Source organism: Ambystoma mexicanum, chromosome 7q (genome assembly GCF_040938575.1).
Source record: "Ambystoma mexicanum isolate Mex_15411 chromosome 7q, UKY_AmexF1_1, whole genome shotgun sequence".
In the NCBI taxonomy this organism is placed as follows: domain Eukaryota; kingdom Metazoa; phylum Chordata; class Amphibia; order Caudata; family Ambystomatidae; genus Ambystoma; species Ambystoma mexicanum.
In genome coordinates this window covers 300,939,560-300,952,513 of record NC_090941.1, presented here as the reverse complement: position 1 = coordinate 300,952,513, position 12,954 = coordinate 300,939,560, and the positions used below count along the sequence as shown (strand labels likewise).

At 44.3% G+C, this 12,954-nt stretch overlaps 1 protein-coding gene across 12 annotated transcripts in view; it reads right to left on the bottom strand.

Moving 5' to 3' along the window:
* MYCBP2 (MYC binding protein 2) overlaps window positions 1-12,954 on the bottom strand; it is a 3,160,061-nt gene that overhangs the window by 2,970,297 nt on the left and 176,810 nt on the right. For all 12 annotated transcript variants that reach the window (XM_069639721.1, XM_069639717.1, XM_069639718.1 and 9 more), the window contains exon 3: window positions 1,315-1,530. In XM_069639721.1, the coding sequence (XP_069495822.1) occupies window positions 1,315-1,530 (216 nt within the window). The remainder of the gene's footprint in view (window positions 1-1,314; window positions 1,531-12,954) is intronic.

Here is a 12,954-nt window from a genome sequence, read left to right as displayed (position 1 = left end):
TGCAGCTTCATCCTGCCAGTGTGGTTTTAACCAGATGGTTCACATTTAGAATGCCAGGGGTCTGAGAGAAGCCTGTGAACTTTTGTGGTGGAAAGACATTGGGCAGGCCCAGACGATGAAAGTTTCACATCTCTTTTCCTAGCCCCACTGGTGGTTCCACAGCACAGCTATATCTTCAAAGCCCTTCCTACCTCTATGCCTCACCTTTGAGGGAAGATGCAGACATTTGCCCAGACCGGTCCAGTCCACTCTCCTTACACTTTCTTATCACCTGGGGGAGTGTTTGGAGGTGGGTGCCAGCGCACATTAGCTCCTGTCAGGATCATTCAGCCCAAAGCCTGACCATGTTTCTATTTGAATAGATCATGATGATGAAAACAAGCTTCATGATAAACACGTGGGTCTGTATCTAAAATGCAGTGGCTCCGTAGCAGAACCCTCCAAAATAATAAACATCTTTGTTAAAGCGACAGAAATCAATAGGAAATGCTGCAAGGTGTATTTTTCAAATTTAGGTAGCGGGTACGCTACAAATGAAGTAATACTGTGGTCATGTTAGTTTCCGTTATTATAATGTGGTTTACGCCAATTGCATTACCTTTGTGTCTTGCAAGACAGCGAGTATGTGGGGGGACGGGAGTACACCAAAACACACAAGAATGCCATTTGTGTTGTTATGTGAGGCAGGTTGGTTGTTACGGTTGCCTGCATACAGGACGCCTTATAGTTTGTCACCATGCTGTAATTGGGTATAGTTCTTCATGCCAGAACCATTTCCTTAACTACACAGTTTAGGCAGGATTATGGGAGTAGGGAAATCTAATTGGTGACTGAGTGCTCGATCTTTGTGATGCCTGTTGCGTGATGAAGTGAAGGCAGGTGATTGGTGCTAGCATAGTGTGTGGATGTCTGCAAGGGTTGGAGGTTTAGAGTAAGTATTGGCCAAAAAATAAACGTGCATAGTTTGCATTTCACGAGAAGGCAGTCATGGGACCAGTCAGACAAGACAGCAATGCATTTGACAGCATGGATAGCATGGATTACCAGACAAGTGCGCTGTGTAACATGTGGAATTTATGAAGCTGAAGAACCAACAAATGCAAGAAAGGGGAAAGTGAACAGCGAGAAGGCCACAGACGTTTCATGCAATTGACAAGAAAGACAACAGTGTGTGCAAAAACAAATAAGGAATTCATTATCAATTAAAGTCCTTACATAAGTTTACATGAAAATGCAGCCAATTTAACCAAAACTTTAAAAAAATAAACCTGAAACAAAACATTAAAGCAAACTATGAAGTCTATAGATGAATACCTTTGGAAGCTTGATGGGTGGCTCTTTTGACTCCTCCTCTTCATCGCTGTCAGAATCTCCACTCTGCACAGAGTTCTTTGAGGACACCGCCAGGGAAGTCTCCTTCCTTTGCCACTCCAGAACACAATGGCGTACATTACAATATACGTTAAATGCAGAAGGGTTGCTATGCAGTTTGATATCTGGTATGGATACTGCATTTTCCAGGATTTCCGTCTAAAAAGAAACATTCAGCGTTAGCTCACACAAGACAAAACAGATACCTATTTTTTTAGAAGCAAATGTTAATTTCAGACATCTATAAACCTATCTTTTCTTTTTCTTAAAATGTGGCTTTATTAACAGTTATTATGGATATCAACATAACTTTGAGAGGCATATAATCACATCAACTTAACCTGTCACGGAATAGCACAGGCCCCTTGCCTCCCTCTCTTATAAGACAACAATGAACCAGTCCCCCTTCTCCGTCCCCCACACCCGCCTTCCCCCCCTCCTGGTACTGTCTCTCCCTCCCGAATCCCATAATCACAAACCTTTCCTTTGCTGCGACAAATTAGAACATCCCTACCGAGCCCTCTCTGTCACCCCAACCCGACAACCTGCCAGCCTCTCTCCCTATTTCGTCCCCTACCAAAAGCACAAGCCCCCCACTCATTCCGTCACGTCTCCAACCCCTTCCCCATGACCCTCCTCACTGCTCATATTTATCAGCGAAGCCCTCCTATTCCATCTCCAACATACCCCCCCACCCCGATCCATGCAGACACGCAGTTATCTGCTCCATCACGTATAGGTTCCTTGCAACATTAACCCATTCCTCTTTATCTGGCATGTGGGCCCATTTCCATTTCGTGGCGAGGCATGCTCTCACTGCCAACAGTAGGCCCGATACCATTTTAGGCAACCTACAGAGGTCCCCCTCCTGCAGCTCAATTCCAAACAAAACTAGCAGAGGAGATGTAGCCCTGGTAATCCCCTCCACCTCCTTAATCCAATTATGCCAATAATCAGCCCTCTGTCCACACCCTCACCAGCACTGAGGGCTGATGTCCCGATGCATTTTAAAGAGTCTGACCGGGTCATATTGACACCTATGTAGGAGCTTTATACCATGCTGTTTATATTGTGTTGAGATGGACGTCTGCAAGGCTGCCTTACAAAGACTCCCCCACAAGGTGGAATCTATCTCCTCTTCCAGGTCCCGTTCCCACTTCGCCCTCAGTTTAATCCTTGGACCCGTCACCTGCTTCCACCAGGGCTCCATACATGGCTGAGATCAGTCCCGTCGTCTCCAACCTACTGTCCAAGAGCTTTTCAAAGGGAGTGATATCCCTCTGTATTTGTTCGCTGCAGGTCCTCTGCGTAATCGCCCCCTTTAGTTGTCAATACAGAAAGACAATTTCCCTATTCCCTGTGCCTCCTCAAGTTCCAGAACATCTATGAACCCGTATCCCCCTCCACAGCTGGCCTATTCTTTCAAGCCCTACTTCATACCATGCCTGAAATCTCTGTATTCGGGATTGCATCTCTAACTCCCGGTACCCACAGGGGTCCAAGCGGTGAGGGCCAAGCTGTAACTCCCTTCATTTCTGCACAGTTCTCCATATATCCCATATGGTCCCCAATATTGGATGTGCCCTAATTCTACGGCACCCACAACCATTCTCCGACCGTAGCTGGTCGAAGATATCGGTTGTCCAGAGCGATCCATTGGAAATCCCCTTGGGCCCTAAGGTGTGGTACCAAATGCTGAAGTTGGGCAGCCTGAGATCGTCTCACTTCCGGGAGACCAGCGCCCCCGACCCCCCCCCCCCTCCTTGGTCAGAACCAGAACCTCCCATGCTATCCGGGCCTTCTTCCCCTGCCAAAGAAATCTCAGCACTTCACCTCTTGAAAGAAGGAGTTGGGACACGGATGCAGAGCATTTGAAATAAGTATAGGAGCCTTAGGAGGACGACAATTTTCATCGCATTGAGTCGCCCCAACCATGATACTGTAGACCTACTCCACTTCAATAAGTCCAACTTGATTGTGGACAGAAGGGGTGGGAAGTTGGCCTCGAAAAGGCCCCCCACCCCCCTATTGAGGGCGATACCCAAATATCTCACTGTCCCAAGACTAACCTGTATCCCCAAGGCGGTGGACGCCGCGATTTTACCATCTCTCCCCCTATTAAATGGGACAATGATAGGTTTAGAAGTCGAAATCAATCTTTTCAATAGGAAATTCGTTTTTTTATTATTATGACTTTTAGTTTATTACAAACCCTGGTCTAGAAAAAAATGTTTTTCAACAAATCCTCACTTAAGTCACATGTAAAAGCCATCAATAAGGCAATAGTGTTTGGCTCACATAACCTTCTGGTTCATTTCAAACACTTTTTCACCAAACAAAATATTGGGGAATTATTTTCTCCACGAAGGAGGCCATTACCAGAATTCCTCAGCATCTCCCGAGTAGTTAGTAGCAATCACTTTTCCCAAGTAGGGAGTTCTTAAATCAGTCAAACCTGAGCAAGGTTTCACTTTTGCCCTGCTTTAGAACACAAATCGGCATTCCTTATTTGCAGACTGTTTATAGATCAACATTAATCTGCTTGTTGGGATAAAGATTCAGTCTAAAAAGCATAAATTGGGACCTGTACCACCAGTTAGGGAATTTAATGAGATATTTTGATAAGGATCCCTGTATGCTCATTTTCCATCTTCATCGCCGTCAGCAATTTATAAGCATTCTTTTCATTGTGGGTCTTAATCCAGTCCATTTGCCACAATTTACGTTTAACTTTATCCGTATTGTTGATAAATTCTTCCTGTGTGGAAAACAGATGGTTCAAATAAACTAAACGGCTGTCTTTCCATTGTGTCAGTAGAGGATGGCTTCCCAACTAACGCATCTTTCAAAATCTGGAACCGTTAAGCTGGTTTGGGCAGCACACATTTTCGATAAAGGGCCAAGGTTCTCCATGCCGTTCTCGCATGAAGGGAAATCAGGCCCAATTCAAACCTAATAATGGAGGTTCAAGTGAGAAAGTTCCCTCCAAAGATGGCCTTAGCTCCCAAGCTGTAGAGGGGAATCACTCAGCTCCATATATCAGCGTATGAGTAACCTTCTGATTGTAAAAAGTAATTACATGCAGTATTGAGAATTTTCCAAATTTTTTCTGGACCAGCCTATCTTGGCTTACTAAAATTCTCAATGTTGCTTTCAATGTCAATTGGCAGGGCACGTAAATCCTGCTATTGTTGATTAAAGTCCCTAAGTAGATTACCTCGTTCCAAAGGTTTTTTTATTCACAAACCATTTAAAGTTAGGAGCTCTACGGGAGAGCTTAGGACCATCTATCATGATGTTAGTTTTGGACGAGTTAATTGCCAAACCGTTCACAGACATACTCGTTCAAGGCTTTGAGACTTCTCTGAAGGCCAATTGGCGTTTTGTCAATCAGCACTAGGTCACTGGCAAAAAGCAGTCTTGACAAGAATTGTCCGCCAATCCTCGATGGAGCGGTTCTGATCTTGTTCAATGTTCCCCCACATTGGAGAGAAACAAGTTAAAGTTGGTGCCTGCGGACATCCTTGCTTCAGGCCGCTAAAAGTATTAATGGGGTTTGTCAAATGGCCTAGAGCGTTCAGTCGAATTTGTACCACGGTTGTGCGTTCTGTCGAATTTGTAACATGGTGGAGTCGTACAAAGCTTTAATTGCCGCTAGCAAATTGTTCAGACAATTCCAAGCCTCCATTTTAGATCATAAAAGATGTCGATTCACGCTATCGAAAGCTTTATGCAAATCTACAAAGGCCAAGTAAATCCTGGAGTTGTAAGGCTGTACCTTAGAGGCGCTTTAGGAGAAACCGATTTAAAACGGTTCCAATGCCTTTATTGAATCCAGTTTGTCTGGAATCTTCTCTTTCCACTTGGCTGATCCAGACTTTTTGTTGTTTTAGCAGAAGTGCTGCAAATAGCTTCCCCAAAGAATCAAGCAGCGCAATCGGGCAATCATTTGCTAGATCACATCTATTGCCTTGTTTGTAAATGGGGACGATTATTGCTGATTTTCAAGAGGTTGGAATTTCTCATATTCTCATCCGAGTGAATAGATTGGGTATAAGCGGTGACCATAGATCCAGGTAGCCAATAATCAGAGTTTGAAACCCCATCTGCGGCCGGTGCTCTAGAATGATTAGAGTTCTTAATTAACAGTTCGATTTCCTGCTGATCTAGGGGAAAACTCCAATCAACGTGGGACTTAGAAATCTGGATGGATGCCATGCGTTGTGTCAGGCCAAACAACTTTGTTATAGAAGACGGACCAGGATTGTTTTGAAATCACATTGGCCATAGAGATAGGGCGCAACACTCCGCCTCATTTAGAATTTTCCAAATAGATCTAGTGTCCTTTTTGGTCAGCGCTTTTAAACATACGCTCAGCATCCTGCTGGAGCATAACAGCTTTGTGTTTTTTAAGCCAATGCTTTAATTTTTTCTTCAGCAGCATTTGTTTGGGGTCTAGTGAACCACTTATGCATCTTAGACCCTGTTGGAGAAGTTTCTTCGCTTGGTTAATCTGTTCGTCAAGTACATGTTTGTAAGGTTTAGTCACACCACCAGAGCTTTATTGAGTAGAGATCTTAAACTCAAGTAATAATGGGATATAATTCACATCCCCCCTCGGCAGCAATTGTTGGGCGAAGTTCACAGACAATTATTTAAGCTCCCGAGATCTCAGCAGTAGGCAATTTGCCCCTTGGGTTGGTTCAACATAGATGGGGCCTGGGGCCTATATCGTGATCTAAACTAGAAAGACCCTTCCAAGAGAGTTGTAGGAGGGCATGATCACTCGAAGTCTTTGGAATAACCTCAAATGAGATGAAGTAGAGCGCTAGAAACGAAGAAGTAATCCAATATACTGGAAGCCGTACCATTGAGCCAAGTAGGTCTTGGGGGGTGAGGGGGGTAATCTCCATTTTGTCCATTCAAAATATAAAGATTGTGAGATATCATCTCTAACCACATAGCTGCTCTCCTATTTTGTTTGGAAATTAGACCATTTTGCAGTGAAAGTTCTGTTGTCTTGTTTTTAACACAGAGGCAGTTTAGGCCACCACCCACAATTATGAAGTGCGGATTGTATTGCAGTATTGCTTCATCAATGGCTGACAGAACTGCATTAATAAAAGCTTCAGTGGCTATCGCAGTTGGATTCCAGTAGACATTGAGAATCACTCCTTGTTGAGTTGTGTCACCAAGAAGGCCCTTGATGTTAATGCCTATAACTTGCAAGAAGGGATTAGGATTATTTGTCAGTCCAGTAGATGGGCCTCTCCCATTTCTCACAAATGCCAATAAACCTCAGGCCGGCCGGCCGGCCTCGCAGAACTTTATAGGCAGGGTTGATTAGAGTTGTATAGCCATCCAGAATCGCAGGTTTCTTTGAGACAGATTATTTCCAGATCTCCAGAGAGCAGCGCGGTCTCTGTCGGCAAATGCAAAAAGCCCAGAGTGTTCCAGAAGTCTACACTACTCCAACTGGAGCCTTGTTTTTATTTCAATGTTTTGGGCACATCGTTCCTGGGATATCACCAGGAGAGCTTTTCTTTGGGATGTATCCCCACTCCAATTAAATGGACCCTTAAAATAATCTCATTATTAATCATGGCCTTCAAAAGGACCATATATCAGTCTCAAATGGATCAAAGTCATTAATCCATTAGCTTCTTTGCCCGATATTGCAGTTACATCTGACAAACACCAAGCCAGAGCTGGTGGCTAAGACTTCCATGTGGGCCCCCTCCCGTCACTGGGGGTCTCCTTTAGGCTGATTCCATGCTTGCTGGTTTGTATAAACTGTGGCCTATTGATATGTGACTGGATCAGGCTTGACCAATTCTGGGTATTAGCTCGCTCCAGTGTTGTTGTCAGAGAAGAAGCAGTGCATTTGAATCCCATCGGCAAAAGAAGATGAGCCGCCTCTAAAAGGGATGATCATAAAAGGGATGATCTACTCCCACTTGATCTCAGATTAAGTATCACTTTGTGATCCGCTCTTTAGGGAAATCCACAATCATAATATCCTCTGAACGAAGCAATCGCATCAAAAGGGATGCTGCAAAATAGTCCGAGGACATTAAAGTGATTCAAAATGAGGCCATTGTTAGCTGGAAGCAAACGTTCAGAGCTAACAGTATGTTTTCCAATGATGCACACCTACAGCTTTCATTGTCAAGTATAAAATAAATAAAAATATCATAAGTGTTTTTCCTGGAGCGATCCAGGTGCGAGTCGCACTATGTGGGTTAAACTGACGCATCAGGGATCTCAAGGGTAGCAGCAGATCAACCTTTTCATCGTCAGCTCTCCATTTGAAAGTTTAGAAGAACCCGTTTTTTGGTAGATCGTTCATCTTTTTTCCGCAAGTGTCAAAAGAAAGACTCAGTTTGGGCATTTGCGAGTTAGAGACTTTGGCAGATGGATTCAAAGGTAAATTTACTCCAATCAACTCCCCCGTAGTCATAGAAGGGTTCCCATATGTAAAATCGGAAATGGGAACCGAGACAGGGATGAACGGCTGGGATCGGATGAATTACTTGATCCTCAGCCATAACTTTGTCATCCATCTTCTATCGTATATGTAGAAACATTAAGTAAGTCTGCCTCAATAGAGTCACTTGATTTATCCCGGTCACTGCCACATATATCACTGGTCCGCTAAAGGTTCTAAACGCCTAAGTGGCAGAGCAAAGTAAGACAGAACTGCCTCTTTTCCCTGGGATTGTGTGTGTGAAAAGCCTTGAGGCAGCGGCAAAACTCTTATAAATGTTAGGACCTTATTTGCAAACTGATTATTCAACATTGGTACATTCTTAGATTTTTTTTTTCCCCAGACATCATCTCTCTCGGATTAATTATATTTAATTTCCGCTTATTTTTGGGGAAAAATGGGGAAAGTCTGTACAGCCGGCAAGTACACTGTGGTTGGTTGGTCTTTCAGAGGCAGCGAGGGGAAGATTGTCTCCATCACCCCCTGTTCTTCTACCCCGTGGATTACAGCCAACTGCAATTGTGGATATGGCATTTGGACTCTCACCTCATTGAACTGAGGCACAACTGACACTCCTGCTTGCTTGGCCGTCTGATGCTTCTTTCAACCGCCCAGTTTTCTCATTCGTGGAAGAACTCATCGCCTGCTGTGGTTCATCATTCACAATAGTCGAGGAATCCGTAATATGCATAGAGGAAGAGCCCTTTTTTCCATTAGGCATCAGTCCTTTCAAATGTAGTATAGGGGATTTCATTTATCATACAGAAAACAGCAGTTTCTTGACAAACTACAAAATGATTGTGCATTTAGGTAATGTTAAACTGAAGCGATTTAAACCATCTCAACTGTCATCATGAAAAAAAGTTGTTTCCAAAACCTTGCCCAGTTGAAAACTCCACCATTCCAAATGCATCCTATGTCAAAGCTGCCCATTTTCCAACCATGTGGACAACACACAGAGATATGTAAAACGCTCCATGAATCAAGATTTCACCACCAACAGTGCGAGAGACTCTCCCTGATACAATGGACAGTCAAAAATTCGGTTAAAATCAATCTTCCAAAAATAAAAAAGAAAAGAAGGTAGCAGCAGTTAATGTTTCAAATACCAGCAGTGCTATTTTCTAGCCAGACACCCTCGGGACCATGCCGTAATAGTCATCTGCGTTACAAAACCAGGGCTCATCATGTACTCTGAAAAACACACCATAAACAAGCGGGGGTCTAAAAGAACAACTTTTACCATCTAAAACAACATGCAACTCTCTTTCCTCTTCTGTCTTTTCCACAGCGAGCGACAGCAGTTAATACTTTCATTTTGGTTCAAAAGGGATGTTGGCAATAGTAATTAAATGAGGATCGCTGCCAAGCCCACGACTCGACTGAAGAGGGTGCAAAATATAAAGTCTCTTGCTGCATATTCTCATGTTTCCCCTAGCTTAACCTTCCTGCTCCCGCTTCTGGTCAAGCAGAGTCTCATTATAAAATATGTGTGCCTTGTGGATAAGCCATTGCGTTATAAGAATAAATGTAATGTCTTGTACTGTATTGTAGTTGTCAATATAGCGCCTTTTACCATTATTATAGTCTCAATGCGCTGGTGGTGGGAGCGAAGTCCAGAGTGTTGGAGGTCACAGAGTAGGATTAGAAGGAGTGTGCATTTGGACAAATAAAGCTTAGCAGAGCAGGCCAGGCTCCCGCAGAAAGCAACCCAGGTCATTAGATGGTGTGAGTGCTAGAGACTCGCTGTGTGCCCAGATAGCTTAATTATGTTGTAGGTTGTAGATGCAGTGAATAGATAGCCGTGCCTGCGGCAGATGCCCACCGAAGTACTGCATTTATCCGTACCAAGATCACAGTTGAAGCTAATCTTTGATGTTGCTGTGTGGTTAGAAACTTTGCGGAAAAAGATCAGCTAGCCTCGTAGACTCTTCGAGTCACTATTGGAGGGTGGGGGACTACCCTCAAGTATTCCAAGAGCAATAGACTGGCTGACCTAATATTTCTACCAGCCGGTTACCATAGGATAGGATTCTCTAGGCGCCATGAACCAGCTGCTACCTTTATAGTCTTACCAAATATCTTCCTAGTTCTATGTATGCTTCTACCAGCAGTCTACTAACTGTGATTTCGGGAAACCAAGGTTGAGTTAGGATCTTTAAGAGTAATGGTAGGGTTACCAGAGTAGATATGGGATGAAAGACGGGCCAACATTGTAGGTGTAGCACAAATTATCATTCCCAGATCAATTCAATGCGCACTCTGGCCACCCTTCAGAACGTTCAATACTGTTCTTCTAAGAGCAATACCGGTGCCAGCCTAAGTTCTTCAAGAGAAACGAGACAACTGAATTACACTGTTTCTCCGAATGCATGCACGTGCGAACGTTCACCATTCTTCAAGAGTAACCCATTTCCTCCAACAATCCATCCAAGTATAACACATTGCTTGTCTCTCACAGACAAGTAGAACACATTTCCTACCCCAGAAACCTATCTAAGTGCAACAACATTCCAATCCCTCACAAAGAATCCAAGTATGACACATTCAGCTGACAATCCATCTAAGTGTAACACATTTCCTGCCCCAAAATCCACCTAGATGCTGCATATTTCCCAACCCGCAGAATCCACCTAGATGCAGCAAATTGTCTACCCCCAAATTCCATCAAAATACGGCACATTTTCTACCCCCCAAATCCATCTAAATGTGGCACATTTCCTACCCCCAACAATCCACCCAAGCGCAATACATTTCAGACTAGATGCAAATGACTAATTTACACAATTAGGTTAGATGCGTGTAGGTATACGATATTAAGTAACACGAGTGGTGGGGTTTCACTGAAGTACAGTAATGGCTGTACTCCCCGCCCATACCACACTTCGCTCATCAGTCGCTGAAGGGTGGCTGGGTCCGGTGTCCCAGGCAAACACAGAGTGGAGCTGCTTAGCATGTATCTGCCCTTTGCCTTGTGGCCCTTAGCCGTGAGCTGCCTGGGCAAGGCTGCCCTAGCTCAACCATTGATGAAGAGCTTCCTGGTCACTAGGACCAATCACAATGGGAGGCAGGAGAAGGGCAGAGAGGGAAGGGAGTGAGAGCTAGGAAGCCAGGCGGCAGGGGCTGTGAAGAGGGCTTGGAGGGGCAAAATAACAAATATATGGGTCAAATGGGGTTGCAGGGCCTCGCCTGTTTGTAAACTGCAAAAGGATCTGCACACTCAGTGACCAAGTGGCAAGAAAGATATAGCAACGGCAAATGCACTTGGGCTACAGCACTTCCTGGTCGCTAGGACCAATCACAATGGGGGGGTGGGAAGGGAAGGGAGAGCGAGGAAGTCAAGCAGCAGGGGCAGCGAGGAGGGCTTGGAGGGCATCGGACCTCGAAGACAACTTTATAATATGCCTGCAAGAGACCTGGATGCGACAGCTTCCTGTAAAAGACGGCTACCATATACTAATAAACCCTGCAAGCAAAAATGCGAGAGGTCGTCCGTCCTCAGGATTACTAACACTGATAAAAATAGGAACAGGTTGGGAAGTGGCAGACACATCGAACCCTAATGGCCATGTCCAGTCAACTCTACTCGTAAGAAAAACTAGCGAATCTAGAAAAGACCTCAGCTCGCCTCAACATCTGTTGCTAATTAATGTATATTGGAACCCTGCAAAGATCTCGGCTGGGGTTTTTATTCACTCAATAACAACAATAATCGACACAAATTTAAGAAATCTTCATAATCTCTGGATAATTGTGTGTGGTGACCTAAATATATCTTGGCACAACAGAAACCACTTGGACTTCAATCATCGCTGCAACAAGGATCTCAAGGACTCTTCTAAAAGAACAAGATGGCAGGAGGCCATGGAAGCAAGAGATTGTACCATGTTAAACGGCAATGTCCCGGGCGACACTCCTCCGCAAATTACGTGGACGAACATGGGTTTAAAGAAAACCCTGGATTCCATCTGGGTTTCAAATAACCTGATGCCGACAATCTTCAATATGCAGATTACGCCAACGAAGAACAGCGATCATTTTCCGCTGAAAATGCACTGGCAACCCCACTGTAAGCGTCTAAGTACCACGGCATGCACCGATTTAGAGGTGAACGCCAGCCGTAACAGAATTCGGATGTCCTCTAAACAGATACAACACCTCACTGCCGACTTTCAATTAAGAAATGAAGCATCGACAACCTTTACCGATTATCCCGCCATTCTCCAAACTGTGGCCAGCTCCCAACCAAGAAAAAACACGTCAGTGTCTAACCATATACACACATGGAGTGTAGCCCAGAATAACGAGAAGAAGAAACTGAGGAAAGACCTGAAAGAACTAAGAGCGGAAAGTAGCGTTAATAAAGCTGCAAAAATTAAACACCGAAAACAATTATACCGAAATTGGACAAAAGCTTTTGCCCTCCAACGTGACCAAGAACGTGGCGAGGAGATGTTGTCCTTGATAAGATCTCAGAACACCAGAAACATTTGGAAAATCTTAAATATGGATCAGCCAAATCAAGCTGTAATCATGGCAAACGGTATTCCCGAGGCGGTCTGGGCAGCGCATTTCAGAAACATCTTCTCATCCACTAGCACCATGTTGGTGGCCGGGAAAAATGGTGGAAACGTGCGCTGGGATATTGCACAAACTGCAAAGACCATACATGGCGCCATAGCAAAGTTAAAAAATTCCCGAGCAGCTGGCCCAGATGGCATATCGAACATCATGCTTAAACAACACCCCCACGAATGGGCAAAGTTCATAGCCGATCTATTCTTGACTATAGCCTCCTCCAGGACAATTCCGTCATCCTGGCTGGAGGCCATCATTGTCCCGATTTACAAAAAGGGCAACAGAGATGTACCTGCCAATTATCGCCCTATCGCGTTATTGGATACTATCGGGAAAGTCTTTGCCTCGTTCCTACAAGAAAAGATCTCAGCCTGGGCACGCTGCTGCGGACTAAACGATGTACGTCAAACTGGCTTTACAAAAGGAGTGGGCACTGAAAACAACCTTGCTATACTTAATCTACTAAAGTTGGAAGCCCTGAGACGCAAGGGAATCCTGTTTTTTGCATTTATAGACCT